This window comes from Rattus norvegicus, chromosome 7 (assembly GCF_036323735.1).
Source record: "Rattus norvegicus strain BN/NHsdMcwi chromosome 7, GRCr8, whole genome shotgun sequence".
Taxonomy (NCBI): domain Eukaryota; kingdom Metazoa; phylum Chordata; class Mammalia; order Rodentia; family Muridae; genus Rattus; species Rattus norvegicus.
Genome location: NC_086025.1, coordinates 87786580 through 87813145, shown reverse-complemented (window position 1 = coordinate 87813145; position 26566 = coordinate 87786580). Strand labels below are relative to the sequence as shown.

Here is a 26566-nt window from a genome sequence, read left to right as displayed (position 1 = left end):
AATTAAATGTATGCCTGCTAGACTTTTGTAAAATAAAGTGGGGTTTATTTAATTGTTTATGATGCAAACCTTTCTCTTAAAAATATGCTTCCTTAGCATATTTCCTCTAATTTCCCCTAACACAATTTCTTCTTCAAAGTTACACCTAAGTAGTATGGGCAGGGAGAAAGCCCCTAATCCTCCGTTATATCAAAATCAAAATTGGCTTCTTATCAGGGCAGACTTGTGATCCTAACCACTTGGGAGGTTGAGACAAAAGCAAGTTCAATGGCAGCCTGGGAAAGAAAGACCCTGCCTCGAGATAAAAAGTGACAAAGGCCTGGAGATGTAGCTCAGAGATGGAAAGCTTGCTTAGCACGCAGTAGCATGCAGAAGGTCTCCTGAGGGTCAACTCCACTATTAGTCAGAAACAGAAAAAGCTTGCCTTTCTTCAAATGGAGAAACAGTTTTGTTTTTAATGAACCAGCTATACCCAGAATAGAAAGCCTGTAGAAAAAATACTAAACATGTCTTGCGTTATGAATGTGAATTTAATAACAATTAGTAAAAAATAGAAAATGTGCCTAGGAAATGACTTAGTGGTTAAAGGGCTTGCCAGGTAAGCAAGAGAACCAGAATCAGGATTCCCTAGTTCCTACTTAAATGCCTAGTGTGTGTGGTGGTCCACTCATATCCCAATCTCCAGAAGGCAGAGGTCAGGGAACCCCAGAGCAAGCTGGGTACCAAGACCTACCCTTTAATCATGGAGCTCTGGTTTGAATGAGACCCTGCCTTACAGATGAATGTGGAAGAATTATGGAGGCCGATTCTTGACATCAACTTGAGTTCACAGGCTTAGGTACATACATGTATGCATACCCAAACATATGTCCATGCATGTGCACCCACATACATGCACACCACATGCACACACTGTAAATATAGAAAATTTTTAAAAATCACTGTGTTTACAATAAACACATGTTGAGAGTAGATTTTTTTCTAAAACGCCCTCCTATCTCTCTCAATTGGAGTACAAAGTAGCGTTGAATTATTCCCAGGGGGAAATAATATTTTATCAGTTAATGTCTAATAATTATAGAATGCAGCAACTAGAACGTGTACCAATCTGATGAGGACTCTGTGATGACCATGACTCAAAAACCATCATGGCCAGGGAGCGCACACCAAGCATTACAACACAATGTAAGGCTTAGATATGTGATCAAAACACACATCCATGTGAGGAAAGCCTCATAGAACACGGGAAGGAAATCTTTGTCTAACCCTAAACAGCATGTAGTAAACTCTACGAAGTCAGGAACCCTTACAGCTGCTGCGTGGTGGACAACGTTAACTGGAAAATATGACCTCTGAAATGGTCCAGACATTGAAACATTTGAGTATTAAAGTTTGTACAAATATCCTCAAATTTTAAAAGTTTATGCATTTGAGACACTTTTGGTTCTAAGCACTTCCCTCAGCCCATACCTACTTCTTTTCCTTAACTGACAGATAGACAGGAACACAGAGTAACCTTCCCAAATGAATTACAGGGCAAAGCTTAGAGGTTTCCTTCATTTGTTTTGTTTATTTGTCCCTTTGATATAGTGGTGAAATTAAAACGAGGAGAACATTTGTGGTATATTGCTTGCCAATTACATGGAATGCTGCAAAAAGGAAGGAAAATGCAAAGTTGGGAAGACCAATAAACTACTAAGAATACTTTAGCAGGGGGAGGGTTACAGTATGGGTATCTGTCTAACAAGATCAGGAATGACTTGGCAAAGTATTTAAGCATTTAAAAGGTACATGTATCAACCAAATAGAAAGACTACAGGATACTGCATGATCCTAGAAACATCTCCAGATTGAACACTCAGTTGCTAGGACATCAGGAGATCCAGGACTCCCATGGGAATGGTCTGGTAGTGTGTGATACAGCACTTAGAAGAGTCAGTGATTAGTAAGAATCCCGAAGTACCAGCAGGGGCAGAGTAGAACAAAGACGCCTGGTATGGTCTTTACATCTGATGCCAGGCAGACCTGCTGTCCCTTAGTAACCTTGGAGATCTGCTGATTCATTGCAGAACTCCTCATGAGAAAGCCAGGCACTTAGGGAGAGGAGCTGAACGATCCCCTGAACCCTAATTTGGGACTGTGGATTTTATCACACGATGAAATAACAAATGTTGCAATTAAGGAAAATGTAGGAAAACACTACCTTAGCAACTTCAAAGAACTAGAGCCCTCAAATTGCAGGTCTCATGTCTTTAAGGAATTAGAATTATTGTCGATTATAACCCCCCCACACAATGAACCATTATTTCTATTAACACTATGAACAGTGCTATGAACACATTATTTCTATTATTCTTTAATGGCGTCTGGTACAGCACTTGCTATTACATCCATCTTACAGAGTAGGGAACTGAAATATAGAGAAATTAACTATTTTGTCCAAGGCAAATCAGGCTTCATGTGAAAGCCCGTTGAGGGCTGTGACCATTACACAAGACTGCTTTCTTAGTTTTATCTTAACCCATGCCACCATTAGCCTGTACGCTGTCTTAGAGGGCAACCCTATTTGCTGGATGCTTCTGCTGAAAACATTTGGAATTATAGCTCTCCTGAAGTTTTAAATAAAAACAGTCCCCTTTAACATTTCTCCTGCTGTTATGCTTAAAAGCAACATATAAAGATCAAATGATGGTCTGGCTTAAGTTTCAAAACACCCAAGTGTGATTCCGAATCTGATGGGGTTCCCTATGAGCATCACTAAAGCCCCATCTACCGTGGGTTGGAATCATCCCCACTGGTTTTTTAAATGTGCCCTAGAGAATGAAGGGCCAATGGTATGAAAGAGAATCTCCATATAATACACAGGAAAATACAATGTCAGTGGATTGCAGTGAATGGTAGTTTATCTTAAACATTGAGTTTTACATCGTATTATCAATTTATCTTTCGGGACTCAGTAATTAATTTTAAAAAATGTCTTAGGGTTTTACTGCTGTAAACAGACACCATGACCAAGGTAAGCCTTATAAAGGACACCATTAAATTGGGGCTGGCTTACAGGTTCAGAGGTTCAGTCCAGTATCATCAAGGAGGGTGCATGGCAACATCTAGGCAGGCATGGTGCAAGAGGAGCTGAGAGTTCTATGTCTTCATCTGAAGGAAGCCAGGAACAGACTGGGCATCCTCAGGCAGGAAGACCTCCAAGCCCACCCACAGTGACACACTTCCTTCAACAAGGCCACACCTTCTAATAGTGCCACTCCCTGGGCCAAGCATATTCATACCATGACAGAGAAGAACTAATTATAAAATATTCTCTTTTGAAAAACAATACGGAGTTATGTGTTTTCTGAAAAGCTTGGACACTCTGCCCACTTCTGTGTCTGCATTTCCTGGGTGTGAATTCAATTAATCATGCATTGAAAAGAGTCAGACAAATCTGTGTCATACTAAGTATATACAGACATTTTCCTATCTTCATTGTCCAAACAATCCAGTGTAAAACTACATGCAGGGACTGGAGAGATGGCTTACTGGTTAAGAGCACTTGAACTCTGGCAGAGGACCTTGGTTCGATTCCCAGCAACCTCATCACAGTTCTCAACCATCTTCTGCCCTCCACAAATACCAGGAAGGTACATAGTGCACAGAGATGCACACAGTGCACAGAGATACACACAGGTAAAACATTCACACATAAAATACAATGAATGAATCTTTTTTTTTCAAAAAAAAAAAAACAAAACAAAACGCAAGCTATGTGCATGGCATTTACAATATGTATTCTAAGTAACTACAGATGACATAAAGATTATAATACAATGCATGTAGGTAATATGCAAATTAAAGCTGTATGCTTAATTATATATTTACATATATACAAACATATGTATTATGACTTGAGAATCTATAGATGCTAGTATTCCAGGTGAGAGGGTATGTCGTGCGATCAGTGTCCCTCCTATGAAGGTATAACTAAGCCTATTTAAATATTGGAAGAAGAAATGAATGGAAAATTTCAAGACATATGTGACTTGGTTCTCAAAGGCATCTGTTCTACTGTTCAGTCATAATTCCATTCATTTTTTGCATGATATGAAATAATTTTCAAATAAATCATAATAATAGCTGTGTGATTTCTTAGTTCTATCAGTGTGGGAACTTTACAATCCAAGGTCCTGTTGCCCACCAAACCCACACATGGGCACCACAGTGACCTCCTCATGTTGACATATCTTCCCTTATATGGAGCAACAGAAAGAGGAGAGATTCAGGCATTTTTGAGCAGGATGAGGTATTTGCACATTTATTACATTTTCTTCAATAGAGTTACTATAAAAATTTCTTACCAGAAAGTTCCAGTTGGCATCAATCTGAGTCACCATACCAGAGAGGAACAAACCCAGGAAGAGAAGCGAAAAGAAGAAAGCTGTCACAGATACAAACATGACCCATCCTTGCAGCAGAGGTAGAGGAACATTGGAAGAAGCGACCAAAATCCAGACAAGTCCCCCAAGTACCTGAAAGAAAAAAAGAACACAGTAGCAGCTTTGTATTAGAGCGCTCATCTCTGTGGAGTTAACACCATTTTCACCCACTTTGCTCTCCTATTCTTACCTGAAGCCCCTGTACTCCTCCCTGCTACCCCAGCTTTCATTGTTTCCATATCGTTACACAAGATGTGTTCTTCCCGTCAGTGAAAAAACACCAGAGTTCAAATCAATTCTGGACTTAGATTTTCATGTTGGATTCTCTTCCCCACCCAGGTGTTCTCTAGTTATCCACACACACACACACCTGTAGTGTTCCCTAGCCACCCTCACACACCTGCAGTGTTCCCCAGCCACCCTCACACACCTGCAGTGTTCCCCAGCCATCCACACACACCTGCAGTGTTCCCCAGACATCTGCACACACCTGCAGTGTTCCCCAGCCACCCTCACACACCTGCAGTGTTCCCTAGCCATCCACACACACCTGCAGTGTTCCCTAGCCATCCACACACACCTGCAGTGTTCCCCAGACATCTGCACACACCTGCAGTGTTCCTCAGCCACCCTCACACACCTGCAGTGTTCCCCAGACATCCACACACACCTGCAGTGTTCCCCAGCCACCCTCACACACCTGCAGTGTTCCTCAGCCACCCTCACACACCTGCAGTGTTCCCTAGCCATCCACACACACCTGCAGTGTTCCCCAGCCACCCACACACACCTGCAGTGTTCCCCAGACATCCACACACACCTGTAGTGTTCCCCAGCCAACCCCACACACCTGCAGTGTTCCCTAGCCATCCACACACACCTGCAGTGTTCCCCAGCCATCCACACACACCTGCAGTGTTCCCCAGCCACCCTCACACACCTGCAGTGTTCCCCAGCCATCCACACACACCTGCAGTGTTCCCCAGACATCCACACACACCTGTAGTGTTCCCTAGCCATCCACACACACCTGCAGTGTTCCCCAGACATCTGCACACACCTGCAGTGTTCCCCAGCCACCCTCACACACCTGCAGTTTTCCCTAGCCACCCTCACACACCTGCAGTGTTCCCCAGCCACCCTCACACACCTGCAGTTTTCCCTAGCCACCCTCACACACCTGCAGTGTTCCCCAGACATCTGCACATACCTGCAATGTTCCCCAGCCACCCTCACACATCTGCAGTGTTCCCCAGACATCCACACACACCTGCAGTGTTCTCCAGACACTCACACACACCTGCAGTGTTCTCCAGACACACACACACACACACACACCTGCAGTGTTCCCTAGCCATCCACACACACCTGCAGTGTTCCCCAGCCATCCACACACACCTGCAGTGTTCCCCAGACATCTACACACACCTGCAGTGTTCCCCAGACATCTGCACACACCTGCAGTGTTCCCCAGCCATCTGCACACACCTGCAGTGTTCCCCAGACATCTTCACACACCTGCAGTGTTGTTCCCCAGCCATCTGCACACACCTGCAGTGTTCCCCAGACATCTGCACACACCTGCAGTGTTCCCCAGACATCTGCACACACCTGCAGGATTCTTCAGTCATCGCACACACCTGCAGTGTTTCCCAGCCATCCACACACACCTGCAGAGTTCTCCAGACACTAACATATACCACCCAGTGATGATGCTGCCTCTTGAAACACCTCTTGTGGATGGGTTTTCATTCCAGTCAACATCATACTGCTTGGTCATCATTCGCTCTCCTTCCTTTCTCACTGACTGTTGGAGAGTTTCTGAGAGAAGCACAGCTGTAACTCTAATTTCCCACCAGAAGTGCTCATTGTTCTATGTTTATCATACCTACTTTTACGTTTGGCATCAGTTCCCACCTACATAACCATAGCACAACTGTTTTTCAAGAGAGTAAGCAAGGCAAGCCATCTGCACTCACTGTCTGCCATGTGCTGGAAATCAAATTTGTAGCTTAGATTCAGGTAACAATTGATAACTACCAATAACATCCAGGCACTGTGCTAGGTGCTGGGAACAAAATCAAGCTGCACTGTCCTCAATTACAGAACTGTGTCTATTCTAGGAAATGGACAGCAAAGCGAGTGCTGAAAATACTGCTGAACCAGTGCCAGAGCTGGCAGAAAACTGGACAGTATACTTTCACTAAGTAACTGCTCCAGATGCAGATCTGAGCAGTCAGGAAATATATCCTAGAAGTCATAAGCCCCAGGACAGGACCTGTGTGGTGTAGAAGGAATTTAGGCAGGAAACAAACCTGGTGGAGACAGCATAGGAGGAAGGACAGCACCTTAGCACAACAAAGAACACAGATCAGTGTTACATGATGTTAGCACTCCGGCCCACTGTTAATAAGCTGGAGGACACACAGAACAATTCATTTCATGGAAGGGCAATGGAGGCTAGGATTGTCTTGATCAGGAAGTAGCATATTCAAGACCTGAACCTGGAAGGTCTGCTGGCTAGAATGTGAGAATGGACTGAGTGGGGAAGGATGCTGGAGGGAGAAGGATGCAGGACTGAAGGCCACAAGTGATAAATATAAATAGCATAGCATAAATTATCATGGAGGGATGGAGAACAGAGAGGAGGTAATGGATTAGCTAGAAATTTCTAGGAATATGATGATAGGGTTTGAAAAGATCTAGGACATGGCAGGAAGGAAATCCCTAGATTCTGGCAAAGGGAACTAGGATGACATCAGAAAACAGGGGGAGAAACAGGGGTGCCAATACTCAGTCTTCTCCAACTTGCCATCAAAGCAAGGAAAGTGGCATGGCCCTTGTACGACAGAGTAGGCTTTCTGTGGTCTTACCAGTCCTTTACATCCCTTTCCTTGTAAAAATAACTTATTTTTATTTCATGTGCATTGGTGTTTTGCCTGTATGTTTCTGTGCGAGGGTGTTGGACCCCTGGAACTTGATTTACAGACAGTTGTGAGCTGCCATGTGAATGCTGGGAATTAAACCTTGGTCCTCTGGTTGAGCAGCCAGTGCTCTTAACTGCTGAGCCATCTTTCCAGCCCTTCTTTTATCTTATGCCACCAAGCCCTTTACACTTTTTTTTGTATATGACAGAAATAGAAAAAAAATCCACAGCTCAGAAACAAAGCTCTTTCAAGTCTGAGTGGCTGGCACTGCCAGGCCAGAAAGTCACTGGAGTGTGCTTGAGTCCCTAACTCATACGCAATCTTGAGCCATTATCTTTTAAAAAAAAAAATCTCTGCTGAGCTCTACCTATTCTCAGCTACCCTCTCCCCTGACAGCCTCCCTAAAGGGATTTGAATACTGGGCCTTTTCTCTGTCTGCACTACCAGACTTTCTTGGCAGTACACTACTTACATCTCTGCATCCAGTCATTTATCAATCCCATGGGAATTCTTTCCTAACCACCGGACGAGGCCATATTGGGCAACACAAAAAGTTTGCTCACATCCTTGCTTCAAAGTTGCCTTGGGCAGGTAGAAACCCTTCTTCCTGCTCCCCCACCCCCACACCCCCATACAGGATGTTCTCAATATTGATTTAGTGAACATACAGACTGTAGAGTTAGGCAAGTGCTTGTATGAGAGCAACTGAGCTCCAACCCTGACTCATGGCATCTGCATGTGGACTTCTTTGTATTTAGGTAATATACAAATCGTACAAACCACAAAGGATAAAATAATTTCAAGTTTTAAGACAAAGGGCTCAAGCTAGGTGTGGTGGTATGTGCCTTTAACCCCAGCAGAGGCAAAGGCAGGTGGATCTTTAAATTTAAGGCCAGCCTTGTCTATAAAAGTGAGTTCCAGGATAGCTAGGGCTACACAGAGAAATCCTGCTCAAAAATAAATAAATAAATAAATAGCTAGACAAAGGGCTCAGTCATATATTTTGATGATGTACTCTGAAGAAATATTCTACACACACCATAAATTACCACTTGCGTAATGATAGTTCAATTATCCATTTAATAAACTTATAGCTATTGTAATATATCTCAATTCCTATTACTTTCAAATAAAAAATTAACAACCCCCAATACTTTATACAATAAATTTAAGTAATGAATATTAATATATGTAAATTTTAACGGTTACTTTATTAGTTATCATGAAAGTTAGAATAAGCTCGTTCTCCTCTCTTACATCCTTACTGCATACTCAAAGGCAATAAGAATGTCTCTAACTTGCTTCTCAGAGTTTTTCTTTTTAGTAGTCTTTCCTTATTCTCGACCTACAAAATGTTATATTACTTTAAATACAACTTATAGGTTGTGAATCATTATTAAATTTCAATTAATGCAGGCATCACTTCCTGCAAAGCTCTGTGCCAGGCTAATGAGGAATCAGGAACAACTGGTCATCATGTATTTAAGAGGCAAATTGAACAGAGAACACTCACATAACTCAGGCGTTGTGGTAAGTGCACATTGCTAAATAATTCTTTGGAAAGAAAGTAGTATTGAATAAACCTGAACTCAAATAGATGGGTCCCAAATCTACTCTGATAGATGCAGAGCAAGAACATTCAAGAAAACACAAACACACAAACAAAATAAAACAATACACCCCAACAACAACAAAAACTACAAAGAGGTGAGATTCCAGCTTTTAGCATTCTAACTGAGGGAGAAATACACACCATTAAACCTGATTGGAGAAAAGATTGTGGCAAGTGCTATAAAAAGAACAGAGCACAATGAGTCCTGTGCTATGGGAGGGAGGACCAGAGATGGATCAGGATCAGGAGGGATCCTGAAAGGTGGGCAGCACGGTGGATTTGACATCAGACTTGAGCAGGGAGACTAACAAGAAAGTATGGGTTGACCGCTCTTTCAAACTCTAAATCGTAGCCTTTCCTACACCTTGAGCTTTGAAAGAAAAACTGGGTACTTACAGAAGAAGTGATCTGATTGGCCCCATTTGTGGAGTGTGGGAGGCATGGCAACGGGAAGGAGAAAAGGGAATGAGTGCTAGTTTCTTCTTTCTCAATTAATCCCACCCACATAGCAACCCTAGACATCTATGTGTTTGTTCTGCTCATGGGCCAGCTTTGAATGGCAGTGGATCAGTACAATTAAGCACTCGTTTACATGAATGAGTGGATGGCACAAATACGCTCACATTAGTTAGTCATTTTCCCACTTCAAGAGTTTCATTAACTATCATCTGCCCTGGGTTTGATATTCATTCACACACACACACACACACACACACACACACACACACACACACACACGTGTGTGTGCACACACAAATATCCAGCAGCAGATGGAAACTTATGAAGAGACCCATAGCCAAACTCTGGGAGTCTTGTGGAAGAGTTGGAGAACTGAATGAGCCTGAGGGGTAAAGGACACCACAAGAAGACCTACTGAGTCAACTAGCCTGATCCTATACAGGCTCAAAGAGACTGACACACCAACTAAAGAACATTCAGGCTGGACATAGGCCCCGTAACCTTTTGCAGCAGATGTGCAACTTGGTCTTCATGTGGGTCCTCTAACAACTGGGGATGTCTCTGACTCTGTTATCTGTATTGGATCTCTTTCACCATACCTAGACTGCCTGAGTGGGCCTTCATGGGAGACGAGGTGCATAGTACTCCTGTGACTAGATGTCCTAGGGTGGAGTGGTGCCCAAGGGGGTGCTCCTCCTTCCTGTGGAGAAGGAAGGGGAAAGAGGGGAAGGGATTTGTAAGGGTCAGATTGGAAGGAGAAGAGGGGGCTGTGATTGGGATGTAATATGAATAAATAAAATAATGGAAAGAAGGAGGAGGAGAAGAGAAGAGGAGGAGGAAGAGGAGGAGAAGAGGAGGTGGGGGAGGAGAAGGAGGAGAAGGAGAAAAGAAGAGGAGGAGGAGAATAAGAAGGGGGGATGGAGAAAGAGGAGAAAGAGAAGGAGAAGGAGAAGAAACAACTTTGCTTTTATAGAGGTCACTATGGCTTTCACCCAAGTATCTTTTCCCGTTTTCTGATTTTCTTTCAAGGTTAGCTACCTTCCTTTCTAAGCTTTTCTATTTGGCTTCAACATCAATATGTGAGTTTCTGGTGAGGCTGGCTGCGCTTGGAATACTGGATTCCAGTTCTGGGCTTCAGTGAACTTGAAACATTTCCCAAATAAGTGATAATTGCCAGTGTCCCTGTTTAGGGGAGGAAGTCCTGCTATTAGGGATGAACAAGAGAACACTGAAATGGTTAACATATGAGAGAAAAGCACTGATAAAGTATCCTGGCAACAGCAAGTGTGCAAACTGCAAAGAAAGGTATTGCAAATGCCATCACGCACCCACATTCTGAGACCACATTCTGACCTCATGTTTACCTCTGCCTGCTGTTGCTCCCTAGTGTTCCGAAAAGCATGATAATTATGTAGAAAATGTGCTTTCTCTTCAAATTTCTGTAGGGAATTAAATCAGGGCTCATGGATACAACCAAGCTTCAAACTCTAACAAAGAGTCTCCTCTACATCCTGGTAACACAAAGGAAAGAACCTCCTAGAAACATCCTCCAGCTTCCCTGTTGTTGGCTGTCCACATCTTCTTGGGCCAACTTTATGAGCACCTGGTACACATGTGTTCAATTATGTTCTCAGGTGAAATTATTAATTTGTTTCCTGTTAGACTTTGAAAGTACAGTGTTCACCTGAGGCTGTGTTGGGTGGCTGTGGAATCTTTTGGAAGAAGTGGGTCACTGCAGGTCATCCTTTGAGGGTCATAGTCTAGTCTCCTTTCTGGCCTGAGCTCTCCTTCTACTTTTAACTTGCTGGTTAGAAGTGATCTGAGGAGTCTTAGTTGCACAGAAATCCACTAAGATTCCCCACTATGATGAACTGTATCCTCCCAAACCGTGAGCCAAAGGAAATTCTCTCTCCTTTAAGTTGCATGAGCCAGGTAGTTTATTATCACAGCTAATGGGAAATAAAAGCAATAGACTACTCATTTCTAAAACAATAGATACTTTTGTGGTTGAAAATACATTTGCCAATTACCTTTTGTCTCTGTAGACCAGAAGCCTTCCTCCTAGACTTGACTAGAGCCTTCCTCCCACCATAAAAATAAGGGGTTGGATAGTCCCCTATAGATCACAATACACAATTGGAACCCTCACAATTGGATTCAAGCAGTTTTCTAAGAAACTACAGGCTGGTAAAAATACACAGTCCCACAAGAAAACATGGTCCTGGCAGGGGCGAGATACCTGTGATTTTGGCTGTGTGGATTTCAGACTTCCCATCCTATGTCCTGTTTGGATAGCTCTCCTATGCTCCCAAAGGAGTCCTCTTTGCAAATATCTCTTCTCTTATCCAAGGACACCAATTTCCTTCCTGACAGGTTCTGACATTTTCACTAATAACTCTCCAACTTTTTCCAACTCGACACCTCCAATTTTGTATACCTTTTTATTATTGTCTTAAGTAAACATATACATTTCTAATGTTTGAGAGAACACCAATCTTAAGAGGCAATTTCCCAGATCTATTGCCCTAGAGAAAAATACTTGGTTATTTAGAATTTTCTGTGTTGTATTGTTATCTACACAAATGGCCATGCCATATCTCTTCTGCAATAGGCAGACTGAACAACCAGCAGGCTTGGGGGTGGGAAGTAACTTTGTTTCCTAGGGTGGCTTACAGAATTAATTTGACCACGAACTTGGCAATAATACAATCACAGAAATATTAACTAACATATACTGGATTTTTATGGCCACGTCTGTTCTAAGGGTTTTATTTTTTATTAACTTAATCCTTACAGAGCCTGAGAGATATTATGAGCCCCCTTTTATAGGGAAGTTAGTTGAGGGGCAGAACTCTCATTGCCAAAGCTGCACAGTTAACAAATGTGGGTTTTGGACTTGGGGCTGGGTTCTAGAGTTTTGCTTTATCAGTATAATTCTTGCCTCTTTAAATGTGAGTGTTCATTCTGGTCATAGATTTCTACTAACTATCCAAATGACTGCCTTCAGTCATGTAAAACTGGCAAGTTTCACCCAAACATTCTGAACCCCTCACCTACTTATTAAGTGCTTCTGTTTTAATGAGTGTCTATTTACTAGGTACCTATTCAACATTGTAGTTATGAAATATGTTTAATATAGCTAGAATTTATCACCCACATAAAGAGAGAATCTACAGTAATGTCATGTTACATACAACTTATATCTTGAAGTTATTTTTTAAAAACTGGAAACATACTTATATCAAGAGATACACTATTTCACTGATAGGTACCTTTACAGGAGGGGCCATAAAATACAAATTCACTTACAATGTAGCTGTGTCCTGTGGTAGCCATACTAGAGAATTTGGGCACCACCCATCTACCCCAAATCTCTTTCATTCTGTAAAGTTCTTTTCTCCATCCCTTTTCTCTGCATTCCACTCCATTATTTTATCCTTTACACACAAAGAATGAGCCACACTTGTCCATGTGTCTGTCCAGCATGCCACAAATGTCTGCATAGCTGACTATATTTTCCCAGAAAAACTTCTCTGGCCAGAAGCCATCCTCTGTGTTTTTGTAACTACTGATGCATGCATCCTTTTGACCATTTACAACATCTAAATTGAAATCATAGACTCACATGCCTTTTACTCACTGGGCTGTGAAGTCGGAATTGGTGACATTTCCTTAAATGTTTCTGAAAACTGGGAACCCAGGTGGTTCTTTCTACATAAACTGTTCAATGGGGCCCTGCTCCAAAGGGACAGAAAGAAATCAGTGAGAAAGATGTGCACCTTGAGATCCAAGGAGCACCTGGCTGTCTGAAGGCCAGCTCACTTTCTGGTACATGGTGGATGTCTAAGACAGGTAAGACGAACAAAAGCATGCCCTTCTCAATTAATTTGCTAGTAATTATTGGCAACAAGCCCCACCCACGACAAGGTCTTTGGATGCTCGGGAAGATGGTGATGGGAAAATGGTCATGTCTTGCAAACATACCCACTAACACCAATTTTCAGTCTTTTTTGGTCCCCATTTGCCAAAATACCCTATTAGTGCTGCAGCTGCCACTGTTAACTTTTGATCACGTTAGCCCCTAGGTACCTGTCTGCCTGCTCCCTAACCATGTTGACATCCAACCAGATTGCTCCTGGATTAACCTTAGTACAAGTTACAGATCCTACTCATCTGGAGGTTCGAGTCAGAAAGGTTTGTTACTTCTGAACTAGGGAAAGAATGACTTCTGAGAAGCAAGAGCAGAAAAGGCATATGTAGACTTCGTCTATGAACTCGTCTGTTAATTACACAATAAGTTTTACTTTCTTTTTTTTATTTATTTAATACTTAATAATAATTCTTTGGTTTCCGGGCAAACATCCCCCTTTTACTTTCTGGTTTGTATTTGAATTACGTTTGTCAGTGCTATAAAGTAATCCCTTCACCTCATATGACTCGAACTTCCAGGTCAGTTTTCTGAGTAGCTAATGCAAACCCTAAAATAGAAAGCATCATTTCCCTTGCTTTCTGAATCTCCTTTTCATGGATGTGGGTAACTCACTATCATGTGCATTAAACATGCCTACACGACAGTGTTCTGACCAGAACTAGCAGACCATTACCCTCTTTTATTCTATTGACAGCTTTCCTTCTGAAAGTCTTTATAGGAAAGTTAAGAATGTCAGACAGGGTTGCTATGAGGAAACTCAGTCCTCTTTAATAAAACAAGCCAATGAGGAATTCATGTCAAACTATCTATCTGGGAAAAATATTAGAATTTGCAACCTTAAACAGCATATCTGCTCCCACATTGCCATTTCTTCTAGGATATTCTTACACACTGTGTTATCAGCCAGGAGCATGTGTGCTGCCTTCTGCATGTGTGTCTTACTAGCCGGGCACCCGTTCCTCCTCACTGGCCTTGTTAATTCAATCACATCCCGGCAGCTCCTATTATGAGGCACATTTTTACACAGCCACAAACGGCAAATCTCTTCCCTTTGACCTTTCCATTTGCAGTTCAAGGTCAATCCTTTCAGCAAGTTGGTTCAAAGCCTTCCAAATTTTAGTTCCTCTTTCCTACAGGGCTGTGATTCAGGGAGGATGAATGGTGAACAAAGAACTCTGGAAGGGGCACTGGCTTACTTTCCTTTACAAAACGTTAAAGGGTCTTTTCCTGTGATAGAAGACAATCAACTCACAGGTACATTATTTACAGGATATAAACGTATCTAGAGAGACAAACGCATTGGTTTCTGGGCCTTCTAATCTACTGTCACTCTGCAATCAAAATCTATTTTCTGGTCAGGGAAATACTAGTACATTTACATGTAAGTAAGACTATACTCAGAAACATTGATTGGTTAAAAATAACTGGAAATATCTTCCACAGAGTCCCCTGCATGACTGTACCTGCCTCTGCCTCTTCCCTCTCCACAGCCTCCCCTTGTGCTCCTCCTCAGACACATCTTATATTTCTGTCTTGTTCAGTAGCACCTAAGAGAACATCTAAATTCATATACTAGTCAACCCGCCAATATACGAACCACTAATATATGACCAACCCACTAAGCCTCCAGCTTCTTCCCTTTACTTTTTCCATCCTTCTTTTTCTTGGTATTATTTCAGGATCTTATAAGTTCTTATCTGAACTACAGTAATCGATCATTAACCTCCTGCCTTTTTAATTTTAATCTCTGTATTTTACAAAGAAATTTCATTAAAGATTTCTAAGACGCAAGCCTGGCCATGTTTGACCCTGTCCTCAGCAGTGCTCTGTGAAGGACAGATTCAAAGCCAGGCCTAGCCTCTGTCAGCAAACCACAGCTTCAACCTGGTTAGTGGTGTCTTCCTTCTCTCTTCCCATCATCTCATCTGCCATAGCAAAATACTAACAATTGCTAGACATTTCAAAGTATGGCCTGATTATTTTTCTCTTTTCTTTATTTCTGAGGCTTGTACACGACCCTCTTGCTATCTGGAGTTTTGTCTCACCACTTCAGGCTCCCCTCAAATGTTACTGCTCCTCTCCAGCTTCTTCTCCTACCGCTCCAGTAGCTAAACACTCACTTTCTCATGGGGTTTCCATAAGCCTATTTCACAAAACTGCAAATGCCTTTAGACCTTTTTTTATCATGCTACCTCCCTCTCCACCTCTCTCTCATCTATCTATCTATCTATCTATCTATCTATCTATCTATCTATCTATCTATCTATCTATCTATCTGAAACAAGGTCCCACTAGGTAGCCCTTGGCTGGCCTGGAACTCACTTAAGGAAACTAACTAGCTTCCATTTCCCAGAAATTCACTTGCCCCTGATTCCTGGGTGTGGAAATGAATGGAATTCAGCAGTATGCCCAGCATACACAACTTCTTTTAAAGGCAAGGATTGGTTGTCAGATTCTGATAACTGGATATCAGATTCTCGGGACATAAAAGAAGGCCATATGAATGGCATGCCCTTTAATATATTATTATGTTAAATAAAGGAAAAATAGTTATGGCACTAAACCCACTACAGTTAGAATGTAGAAAATGTGTTCTAGAATTCCTCTCATAAAGAGAAATGTAAACAAACAATTTGAAGGTGTTTTTTAAACAGTGAAGCTTCGAGAACCCTTGAATAAATCAGTGTTGCTGTTTTCCACAATTACCAGTGTTATGCTTGATCTTTCTTACACATTTTTGTAAAATAATGTCATTGAGAACAGGAGCCTATCTCGTGAATCCTCTGAGTAAAGACACTCTATCATTACAGCTAGGCCCAGACAGAAAATGTTTTTCAATTGCGTTTCACCTTTCCTGACAGCTTTTCTTCCCCAAATAGAAGTGACATTTTTTTTTCTACAACCTCTTAACTAGATCATAAGGGCTTTCAGGTGCAGAGGCATTGAAACGGTTTTGTGCACACTCTGTAGTCAATAAATATTCACTCTAGAAGCACTGAGAAGATTCGACAATTGTAACTTTTGTTCATGAGAACAAGTGTGGGCATTTCACGGCGCTGTGCTAGTGTGGACAGCCTTGAGTGACAGACCCCACTGTTCCCATTATTTGAGACAGGGTCTGTTTTGCTGTTCACTGTTGTCTAGGTGAGGCTCTCTGGCTCATGAGGTTTCTGGGATTCCTTTGCGTCTACCTCCCATCTTACACAGGAGCAATGACTGAAAACACAAACTACTTCAGAGACCAGCATTTCAAGAGTTCTAGTGTTCGAACACAGGCCCACATACTTCTGCATCAAATTCTTTACTCTTTGGGCCATTGTCCTAGCCCTGAAAATGATAATTTTGGGAGTTAATATTTTCTGTCTGAGCTAAAAGCTTGGCTTTGAAGGTGGGATGGATCCCTAGGTGAAGCAGTCTCTGGATGGCCTTTCCTTCAGTCTCTGTTCCACTCTTTTGTCCCTGTCTTTCCTTTGAACAGGAACATTTCTGGGTTAAAAATTTTGAAATGGGTGGGTGGCCTCGTCCTTCAACTGGGGGCCATGTCTATTTACTGGAGGTGGCCTCTACAGGTTCTCTGTCTCCTTTGTTGGGTATTTCAGTCATAGGCTCTAGAGATCCATCTCATCTGCAGACAGCAAACCCCCACACTATTGCTGATGTCTAGAAGCACTTGCTGACAGGAGCCTGTTATAGCTGAGAGGTTCTGCCAGCACCTGACCAATACAGATGCAGATACTCAGAGCCAACCATTGGACTGAGCCTGTGAACCCCCATGGAAGAGTGAGGGGAAGGACTGAAGGACCTGAAGGGGATTGTAACCCTATAGGAAGTACAATATCAACTAACTGGACCACCCAGAGTTCCCAGGGACTAAATCACCAACCAAAGATTATACATGGAGGGACCCATGGCTCTAGATACACATGTAGTAGAGGATGGCCTTATGTGACATCACAGGTCCCTTGGTCCTGTGGAGGCTTGATGCCCCAGTATAGGGGGATGCTAGGGCAGTGAGGAGGGAGTGAGTGACTGGGTGGAGGAGCACCCTAATAAGGCAAAGGGGAGTGGGGAGATGAGGGATGGAATGTGGGGCTCTGTGGAGGGGTAACCGGGAAGGGGAATATCATTTGAAATGTAAATGATTAAAATGATTAATAAAAAAGGCTTGTCTTTGCAACTCTAACTTTGTATTAAATATTATAGGTACATGATAAGGATACATCTGGAAAGAATAACTTAGGCCAAAACCAAAGGGCTGGCAAGTCAGGAAACCATACCTATCAAAAAAATTTTCATGAACTCAAAGTTGGAATATGCCCACTATGAAACAGGTGTTGTAAATTGCCCTGCTTGGTTCCAGTGGGCAGGCACTGTTTTTCTTCTTCTTCTTTTTTTTTTTCCGGAGCTGGGGACCAAACCCAGGGCCTTGCGCTTGCTAGGCAAGCACTCTACCACTGAGCTAAATCCCCAACCCCGCAGGCACTGTTTCGAGCCGTGAGTGGAGTGCAGTCCCAGAAACTGGGATTAAATTCCTTGAGCAAAGTTAGTGTGAGAACTGAGTTTTAAGATCACAGTCTCGTCAGCAGATGCTGGCGAGGATGTGGAAAAAGAGGAACACTCCTCCATTGTTGGTGGGATTGCAGACTGGTACAACCACTCTGGAAATCAGTCTGGAGGTTCCTCAGAAAATTGGACATTGAACTGCCTGAGGATCCAGCTATACCTCTCTTGGGCATATACCCAAAAGATGCCCCAACATATAAAAAAGACACATACTCCACTATGTTCATAGCAGCCTTATTTATAATAGCCAGAAGCTGGAAAGAACCCAGATGCCCTTCAACAGAGGAATGGATACAGAAAATGTGGTACATCTACACAATGGAATATTACTCAGATATCAAAAACAATGACTTTATGAAATTCATAGGCAAATGGTTGGAACTGGAAAATATCATCCCGAGTGAGCTAACCCAATCACAGAAAAACACACATGGTATGCACTCATTGATAAGTGGCTATTAGCCTAAATGCTTGAATTACCCTAGATGCCTAGAACAAATGAAACTCAAGACGAATGATCAAAATGTGAATGCTTCACTCCTTCTTTAAAAGGGGAACAAGAATACCCTTGGCAGGGAATAGAGAGGCAAAGATTAAAACAGACACAGAAGGAACACCCATTCAGAGCCTGCCCCACATGTGGCCCATACATATACAGTCATCCAATTAGACAAGATGGATGAAGCAAAGAAGTGCAGGCCGACAGGAGCCAGATGTAGATCGCTCCTGAGAGACACAGCCAGAATACAGCAAATACAGGGGTGAATGCCAGCAGCAAAGCACTGAACTGAGAATAGGACCCCCGTTGAAGGAATCAGAGAAAGAACTGGAAGAGCTTGAAGGGGCTCGAGACCCCATATGTACAACAATGCCAAGCAACCAGAGCTTCCAGGGACTAAGCCACTACCTAAAGACTATACATGGACTGACCCTGGACTCTGACCTCATAGGTAGCAATGAATATCCTAGTAAGAGCACCAGTGGAAGGGGAAGCCCTGGGTCCTGCTAAGACTGAACCCCCAGTGAACTAGATTGTTGGGGGGAGGGCGGCAATGGGGGGAGGATGGGGAGGGGAACACCCATAAAGAAGGGGAGGGGGAGGGATTAGGGGGATGTTTGCCCGGAAACTGGGAAAGGGAATAACACTCGAAATGTATATAAGAAATACTCAAGTTAATAAAAAAAATAAGTAAGCCCCAATTAAATATTTACCTTTATAAAAAAAAAGGAAAAAGATCACAGTCTCGTTAGCAGAATCTCCTACTGATGGATGAAACCATCTTCACCGAACACAGTTTGCATAGCTTCAGAGAGCAACATGACCCAAAACGAAGAAATGTTGAAGATAATGGATTTCAAAGGAAGGTCAAAATTTAAAGGGGGTTGAAGAGATATCAAGAAACATTAGCAGAAGTTAAAATAATTGGTTCTCAGTGTAGAGTTCACTTATTATTTGAGACTGTGCCTCGGGAATCCTCACACTAGTTTACAGGGAGAAAAATGTTTGAAGAGGATCCATGGGAGTCTGTGACTTAGGAATCAAAAAGGAATAAAAAAAAATCCTAGAGCAATGGTGAAATTTAGGGATCAGGGTGCTTCGAGTGACTCACTTAGCTCTTGTCTGTTTGCTCCTCAAGGCGGGCCTTCTCTGAAGAAGACCACAAAGGTGATCTGCTGGCTGCTTTCTGAATCTTATGATCCAGTATCACTAAGCATTCCAGAAGGACAGGGGCCAAAAAGGAACTGTTGCTTTGACTCAATGTGGCCTCTCATTTCCCTGAGGTCACTGGTTTCATTGATACATTTTGATCCTCCCCATGGGGAGAGGTAACAGAAGTTCAGGGAGAGGTAAAAGGTAACTCCGACTTAAATTTGGAAAGACATTTTTGCCCTGAAAAAAAAATTAAGGTTGGAAAAGTACTTTAGTCTTTAAGTCCTGACTTCAATCAAGGATGCACTTAAGCTGTGGATGTCGATTTGTGATCTTGGTGCTAGACAGGCAGAGACAAGCTGAGCCCTGGCCGGCCACCCTATTCTACTTGGCAAGTTACAGGGCAGCAAGAGAACTGGATCAGCCCGATCCCCATCCCACCCCCCAACCCCCAAAAGAGTTGACAGGATGGTGAGATGGCTCAGTGGGGAAAAGTTCTGACCTCAAGATTGTGAACCTTAGTTTGACCCCTGAGACCCAAGTAATCGAAGTAGAGAACCCACTCCTGAAATTTGTCCTCTTTCTTCCATAGAAGCATTGTGGAAATGAGCATGCCCTCCACTCCCCTCAATGAATAAGCAAAATATAAAAAAGAAACAGTGCACAGTCCCTGAGGAATGACACACAAGGTTGTCCTTTGGCCTCCATATGCACTTTTGAGCACGAGTGGACGCGCGCGTATAGCCACACCCACACACACAAATGCACAAACAATAGTGCAAATTCCATTGGCTTTGGAAAGAGACCCTTCTATCTGTATAAGAGTCTGAGCAAATGTCAGGGTTAGGTAAGCTGCCCGAGGAACAGACGTTTAAGAAAGCAGGCAACAAGTCCCCTTTCTGGAAATGTGTGGATACTTCCCCACACTTCCAGGATCTAATCATCCTATCTGTTCTAACAAACGGAAATATTCACATTCGTGAGGAGATTCTCTTTTTCTGCACAGCCTCGTGCAAATACTCTCTCAGTGGGTTGTAGCTAAGCTATGTATTAGAATCTCCAGAGAACCTTAAAAAAAATAGCTGACTCTGTGTGCTCCTCTAGAGACTCTGATTTAATTAGGCTGGGCTGCCAACATGACTTCTAAAAGCTGCCAAGTTATTAAGTACAGCGCTGAGAACTAAGTACTCTAGTAGATAGGAAGAGGAGAGAGCTAGGAGGGGTTCAGTAAGTCACCTCTTTGATTTGTTAACCTTTAGACCTAAATAGTATTCCATAAAGTATGGCACGTCCACAGGTGGGTCCTGAGTATCATTTGATTTAGCAACACATAGGTAAGACTTCTGTACGTATATTTTTCCATATATATAATGTACATAAATACATATACATTATATACATTTAAGAGACTTCTGTGTGTATGTTTGTTACATATATATTTGAATAACTATTGGGAACCAACACATCAACTTGGAGATTCAATGTATATTACTGCTGAGAATGATTGCTAACTTCTACCAAAGTTCAGTCTGTGTGCCTATGTATGCGGATCTTCTGTAAATCTCAGGATAAGTAGGATGTAAGTAAAGCCGTGGGAAGAACTCCTGAAAGAGGAAGCAAGCCTGTGGAACTTGAGGAACATGGCAGGAATGGAGCCCAGAATCTGGGAACTCTTCCTCTGCAACGTTTCCGATTTTAAAGGCTCTGTCCCTCCACGCCCCGGAGTCGGATCCAATGCCATCTCCTCCCTGTTCCTCTCTCACGCATACCTGCCACCCACCTTAGTCATTCTTCAGATGCTGAATTAGGCTCAAACCTGACCCCATGCCAGGGTCTTCTAGTGTCACACTCATTATCTGATCTCAGTTGTCTCAGCCTGTGCCTCATTTCACTTGGGTCTCTTCTTTCAGATTCAAATCTGAGCTAAACCCAAAGTGGCTTGGCTATCTAGGCATAATGGGGCAGAGAACCAATGCTCACAAGGTTTTCAGCTCGGCAGCACAAGAGGGAACCCCGAGTGACCTAGATCCAGGTTATGCAAACTCGCAGGAGTGGATGAAGCTTGACATGAAAACCCTAAACAGAGCAAACAAAACCAGCCTGCAGGAATGACACTGCTTTGCTGACATTTCTTTCTATTTGACATTCTCCGGGCATGATGCAACCCCAGTTGCCCAATTTCTATTTGCACATTTCCCCCTTGTCCACAAGGAGCTTCGAAAGCTCCCAACGCCACAGCATTCCTTTCGTTAAGTTCAAGTGTCTAGTTCAACAAGGTTGCAGGGCAGGCCTATGGAATCAACTTGACTTTGGGCGGAGCAAAGTGTTCTAGGGTGGTTTGGAATTCTCAGGTAAACTTAGAAAAGGACGAGGTGCAAAGGCAAGAGCTGTGGCTGACAGCCCCACTTCCACTTTGTCCCTCCGTTTTCACACCCACTTGATTACACACTGCCTACTGCACTTACAACCTCACCTTTCTCCCTGCCCTGTTCTTCCCCAATCCAAAGGGCATTGGCGAAGGCAAGGGTGAGTCTGGTGAAAACCATACCCACGCTTCAGCCTCCTCTTCTTTTCCCTGGCGCCTCTCGCCAAGCCTTTCCTCATCCTAACCTCTTCCTGGCCACTCAGTCATCAGTACACCTTTGCACCACCCAACAAAATGGCAGGTTGGCGACGGGAGAGACAGAGGGTGCTGGTTCCTCTTCTAGCCAAGCGCAGTTCCTGTCCAAAGCCCTGAGTACCCAAGATCGCTCCAAGAATATACCTGAGAGGGCTCCTACCCAGGTCCCTAATCATGGGCCCCTCGCCTGCTCGGTCTCTAGGGCACATTTCCATTCCAGGCCAGCGAGCAGGTGTCCGCGTAACAGGTGCCAGGCAAGAGGCCCCGGTACTGCGTGGAGAGGACCCTGAGACCGACTACAGGGAAAGGCCACTTCTAAAGGAAAAAGGCTGAGGGAGGGTGCAGAGGGACCGGCCTGGGCTGGGGGCAAGGATGCTGCCTGTCCTTGCTCCCGGGGCTCGATCGTCACCTATGCTGTCCCACTTACAATCTCCAGGCAGACGAAAGCTCCCGAGTAGGTCCTCAGGATGTCAGGGCCAGCCGGCAGGGTGATCCGGGGCGCCGGGAAGGACACGGCAGGGTTCGGGGGCGGCGGGACTGCCGCTCCGCCGGCCGACATGCTGCCGCTGCTACGTCTCCGCGCACCGCCGCCACCGTCGCCACCGCCTCCCGCGTCCCGCCTCCGCCTCCCGGGCTTGGCCGCCGCCGCCGCCGCCGCCGCCGCCGCTCCGGTTCGCGGGGTTCAGGCGTGCTGAGCGCGGAAAGGGTGTGGCTACGGGCCCTCTGCCGACAGAGCCCCGCCCCGTCACGTGAGCACAGGTGAGCGCGCCTCCGCCCTGGCGCCCGTCAGGGTCACCAGCGCAGGTGTGGTGCTCCCCAGCCTCAGCGCCAGCTCCGCAGCCCTCCGGGATCTTCAAGTCACTTAAGCTCCTGAGCTTACTATCCGCTGGCTGATTCTCACCTGCCCATCCCACCCAAGTCTCAACGCTGGTCCTCACCCACTTTCCCCAGTTGGGTAGGAAGACAAGAGCCTGTGACTCCGAAGGAAAAACACCAAGTCACCAGGCACAGCTGGAAAAATGGGGATTTTAGTGGGATTTTAAACAACACCAGGGTCATGCGACACATTGGAGTTGGTGGCAGTGAGACCCCGCAGGACTGCCTTGAGTCACTCCTGCTCTTTTCTCGAAGATCCGTATGAGAGTGTCCGCCAAAGATGGACAGAAGAGTTCAGTGTACAGGAAGAGATGTAGCTTATAGAATGGCAGCTTTTCCCCCCAGTTTTGAGATCTATAACCATACACGTAGTATTACCCTCATTCCGTTTCTGCACAGACCCTTTTAATTTTACTCTCAGAAATCTACTCTTGGCCACTGTTTTTAAACACCTAACAGTTATTAAAACAAAACAGGATGCTACTGTACCTGAGTTCCAAACCTCGGCTTACCTCCCCGCATTCCCATTTTATAGGTTTGGCTGTCAATATTCTGTAAGTGGAATAAACGGAGGGACATTTCTCAAAGATCATCTAAAGATTAGTTATGTTACACAGATCAGCACACACATAGACCAAGTTGAAAAAACCTGACCCAGGCATGCGGGCACATGCCTGGAATCATAGTACTGCACAGGCTGTGGATTGCCCCGAATTTGAAGTCAGCATAGACTGCAAAGCAGGGAATAGGACAGCTTGGGATACCTAGAAAGGACCTGTCAAGCAGCAAGAACAACAACCAAATATATGCATACATAGGTGTGTGTCTATTATACACATATATACACACACAAATCTAGGCCAACATCGGACATTCTCCAAATCGAGTCTTGTTCCAGTCTACCAAGTTTAGCTCTTGAACTGTGAGTCGCTCCATGCATGGATTGTCAGCAGGTTTTACCCTATGTCTTCATTATTTTAATAAGCGAAACTCATAGGTGTGGTGGTGGCACCCGAGTGACAGCCACAAAGGAGGGTGTGGATGAAACCTTGTATGTACCTCTTCACCACCACCTGTTAGTCACAGTTTCTGGCAGTCTGTGTGTGCCGGATGTCTAACAGGCAACCTCAACTTTTCTCTGTTGATTTGTTTGATTGGTGAACTTTTCTGTGTCCAGACCCTGATTTTTCTGCCTAGGCAGCACTTAAAGGATGTTCAAGGTGAACTTCAGAACTACGGAAATTCCCACTAACCATCCAAAGTGTGCTGAGTGAACTTGAAATGACCTTGGGCTTTTCGGGGACCTATTAAAGAGTTAAAGCCTCACATGTGTTTATTTTAAAAGCGTCATCCAAAGAGGCCGCTTGTGACTACATCCTTCCCAGCACCTACTTTGCCATAACTGGTTTTCCCATTCCATATCTACTTTGGTATTCAGTATGTTCAGGAGAATGAGAGACTGCTAGGTACCCCCTCTTCTATGTTAGCAAATCTGCTCGACAATGAATGCTTTCTTCTAGAATGGGACTCCCTTCTCACGATCACTACCTATACCAATGTTTTCTCTTGATGATATCAGTTTCATCAAGACCTCTAGCATCCTTTCCCTCCATGCTTATTTCTTACTCCACAAAATGGTCTCTGATTTCTTAATAGTGTCACCCTCCTCATCCTTTTCTGAACTCCAGCATGTCTTACTTCGTTGAGGTTTGGTCTTTTACTATGTATTGTAATGCTGGCCCCCAAGACCTTGTTGCCCCAGGGACAAGAGAATCTCCATGAACACAAAGTGATGGCATGTGACATTGTTGCTTAATTTAGAGCTATTGGTTGAATAAACATGCCAACAGCCTATAGCTGGGCAGAAGAGAGATAGGTGGAGTTTCCATTCTCGGGCTGGGGAGTCTGAGGAGGGACCACAGGGAGAGAGGAGGTGAAAAGTAGGAAAGATGCCATGGGACAGGAGAGTCATGAAAACATGGCCATGAGGGCTGGCCAATGGGATGTAAGAGCAGCTTAGATGGAACATGGCAGTTATAACTCGGAGTTATTAATGGGAAGTAGATTCTAATAGCTTAGAGGGTAGATAACTGCCCAGCTCTACTACATTAAAGGCTTATTGTAAATATAAAAGTTGTGTTTCATTTATCTGGGAACTGAATGATCATAGGTTGGGTAGAAACCCCTGACTGAAATTAAATAATTACTACAGCATTACTTTGCTTGTAGATTTTCTCTGAACTCCCGTATGGGACTTTTCTTAACTCCATCCATCCTTCCTCCCTCCCTTCCTCCCTTCCTTCCTTCCTTCCTTCCTTTCTTCCTTCCTTCCTTCTTTCTTAAAACAATTCTCTATATGTATTAGGTATTGAATCTGGGATTTTGCCCATGCTAGGAAAGGTACATCTCCACTGAGTTAAAACCATTAGCTCTCTTTTAATATTTTGTGGCCGTGTCTTGCTTAAATAACTCAGTCTGGCTTCAAACCATACACAGCTGCCCCAGCCTCTAAAAGAGCTGGAATTACATGGTGCTCTTTTCCATTCTGCTCAGTGTTCATATTGGTGATGTTTCCAGTAGCCCTGCTTGCCAGCCCTCTGCTGTCTTTATAAGGATCAAGCACACTTTACTACTGGGAAATTGGTGAGCATCATGCTTTCTGATGGACACTCCATTCCTTTATTTCTTCATCACTATCGGTTCCGTGGTTTCTAGCTATCTATCCTGTCTGTGTTCCCTGACTGGCTCATTCTGGCATTTCTGGCATCTCTATCCACCTTTTGTCATGAGGAGGGAATTAGGTAGCGTTTGCCTTGGGCTCACAAAGTGCTCCTCACATTCTCCTTTTCTTCTACCTTTAATGTTCGTTAATTTTCAGCTCATATCCAGTCCAACTTCTCCATCTGTCCCCTCTAATGTTATCATGCATCCCAGGGTTCCTAAACGGGCATTAGAACCATGACTATAGGTTTCGGCACTATGCATGGTAAGTGGCCTTGGTTGGGCCTTATGCATTCTTCCACCCAACCCCTTTCTCTTGGTTATTATTCTAAAGCTTCTGGCTTTTTTCAGACTCTAGACTTTGTGCCTCGAACAAGTAAACAAAATGTTGGGTGGGTGGATGAAAGCGAGTCTAGACTATTCAAATCTCTCTTACTTCTCTTATTTTACAAGGAGTTTAAGAACATCTAATCAACAGTATTACTTTCATTGAAAACACGGCTGTCGATGCAATTATCCAGGACAAACACATGGACATCTCTGGTCACTGTTCTCTCTCAAGCTACAGCGTTAGTGAGCTACCACATGTGGATTATACTCAGTATGATATATCCAGTTCTCCTCATTCTCATTGTCTCATTCTGCCTTACAGAACACAATCGCTTCCCACAGTGAACACCCTATCCATCCAAATGTTCTCATTTGTGTACTATATTCTGCCATCAAACTGATTTATAAACACAAAGGTGACTACTATTAATCCTCTACTTATAACTGCT

At 43.7% G+C, this 26566-nt stretch overlaps 1 protein-coding gene across 1 annotated transcript in view; it reads right to left on the bottom strand.

Moving 5' to 3' along the window:
• Window positions 1–22907, bottom strand: part of Mal2 (mal, T-cell differentiation protein 2) — a 32981-nt gene extending 10074 nt beyond the window's left edge. The window contains exons 1-2 of the mRNA NM_198786.2: window positions 22618–22907; window positions 4350–4520 (exon numbers count right to left, since the gene is read on the bottom strand). Coding sequence (NP_942081.2) covers window positions 4350–4520; window positions 22618–22749 — 303 coding nt within the window. The 5' untranslated portion in view covers window positions 22750–22907. The remainder of the gene's footprint in view (window positions 1–4349; window positions 4521–22617) is intronic.
• Between the last annotated feature and the right edge of the window lie 3659 nt (window positions 22908–26566).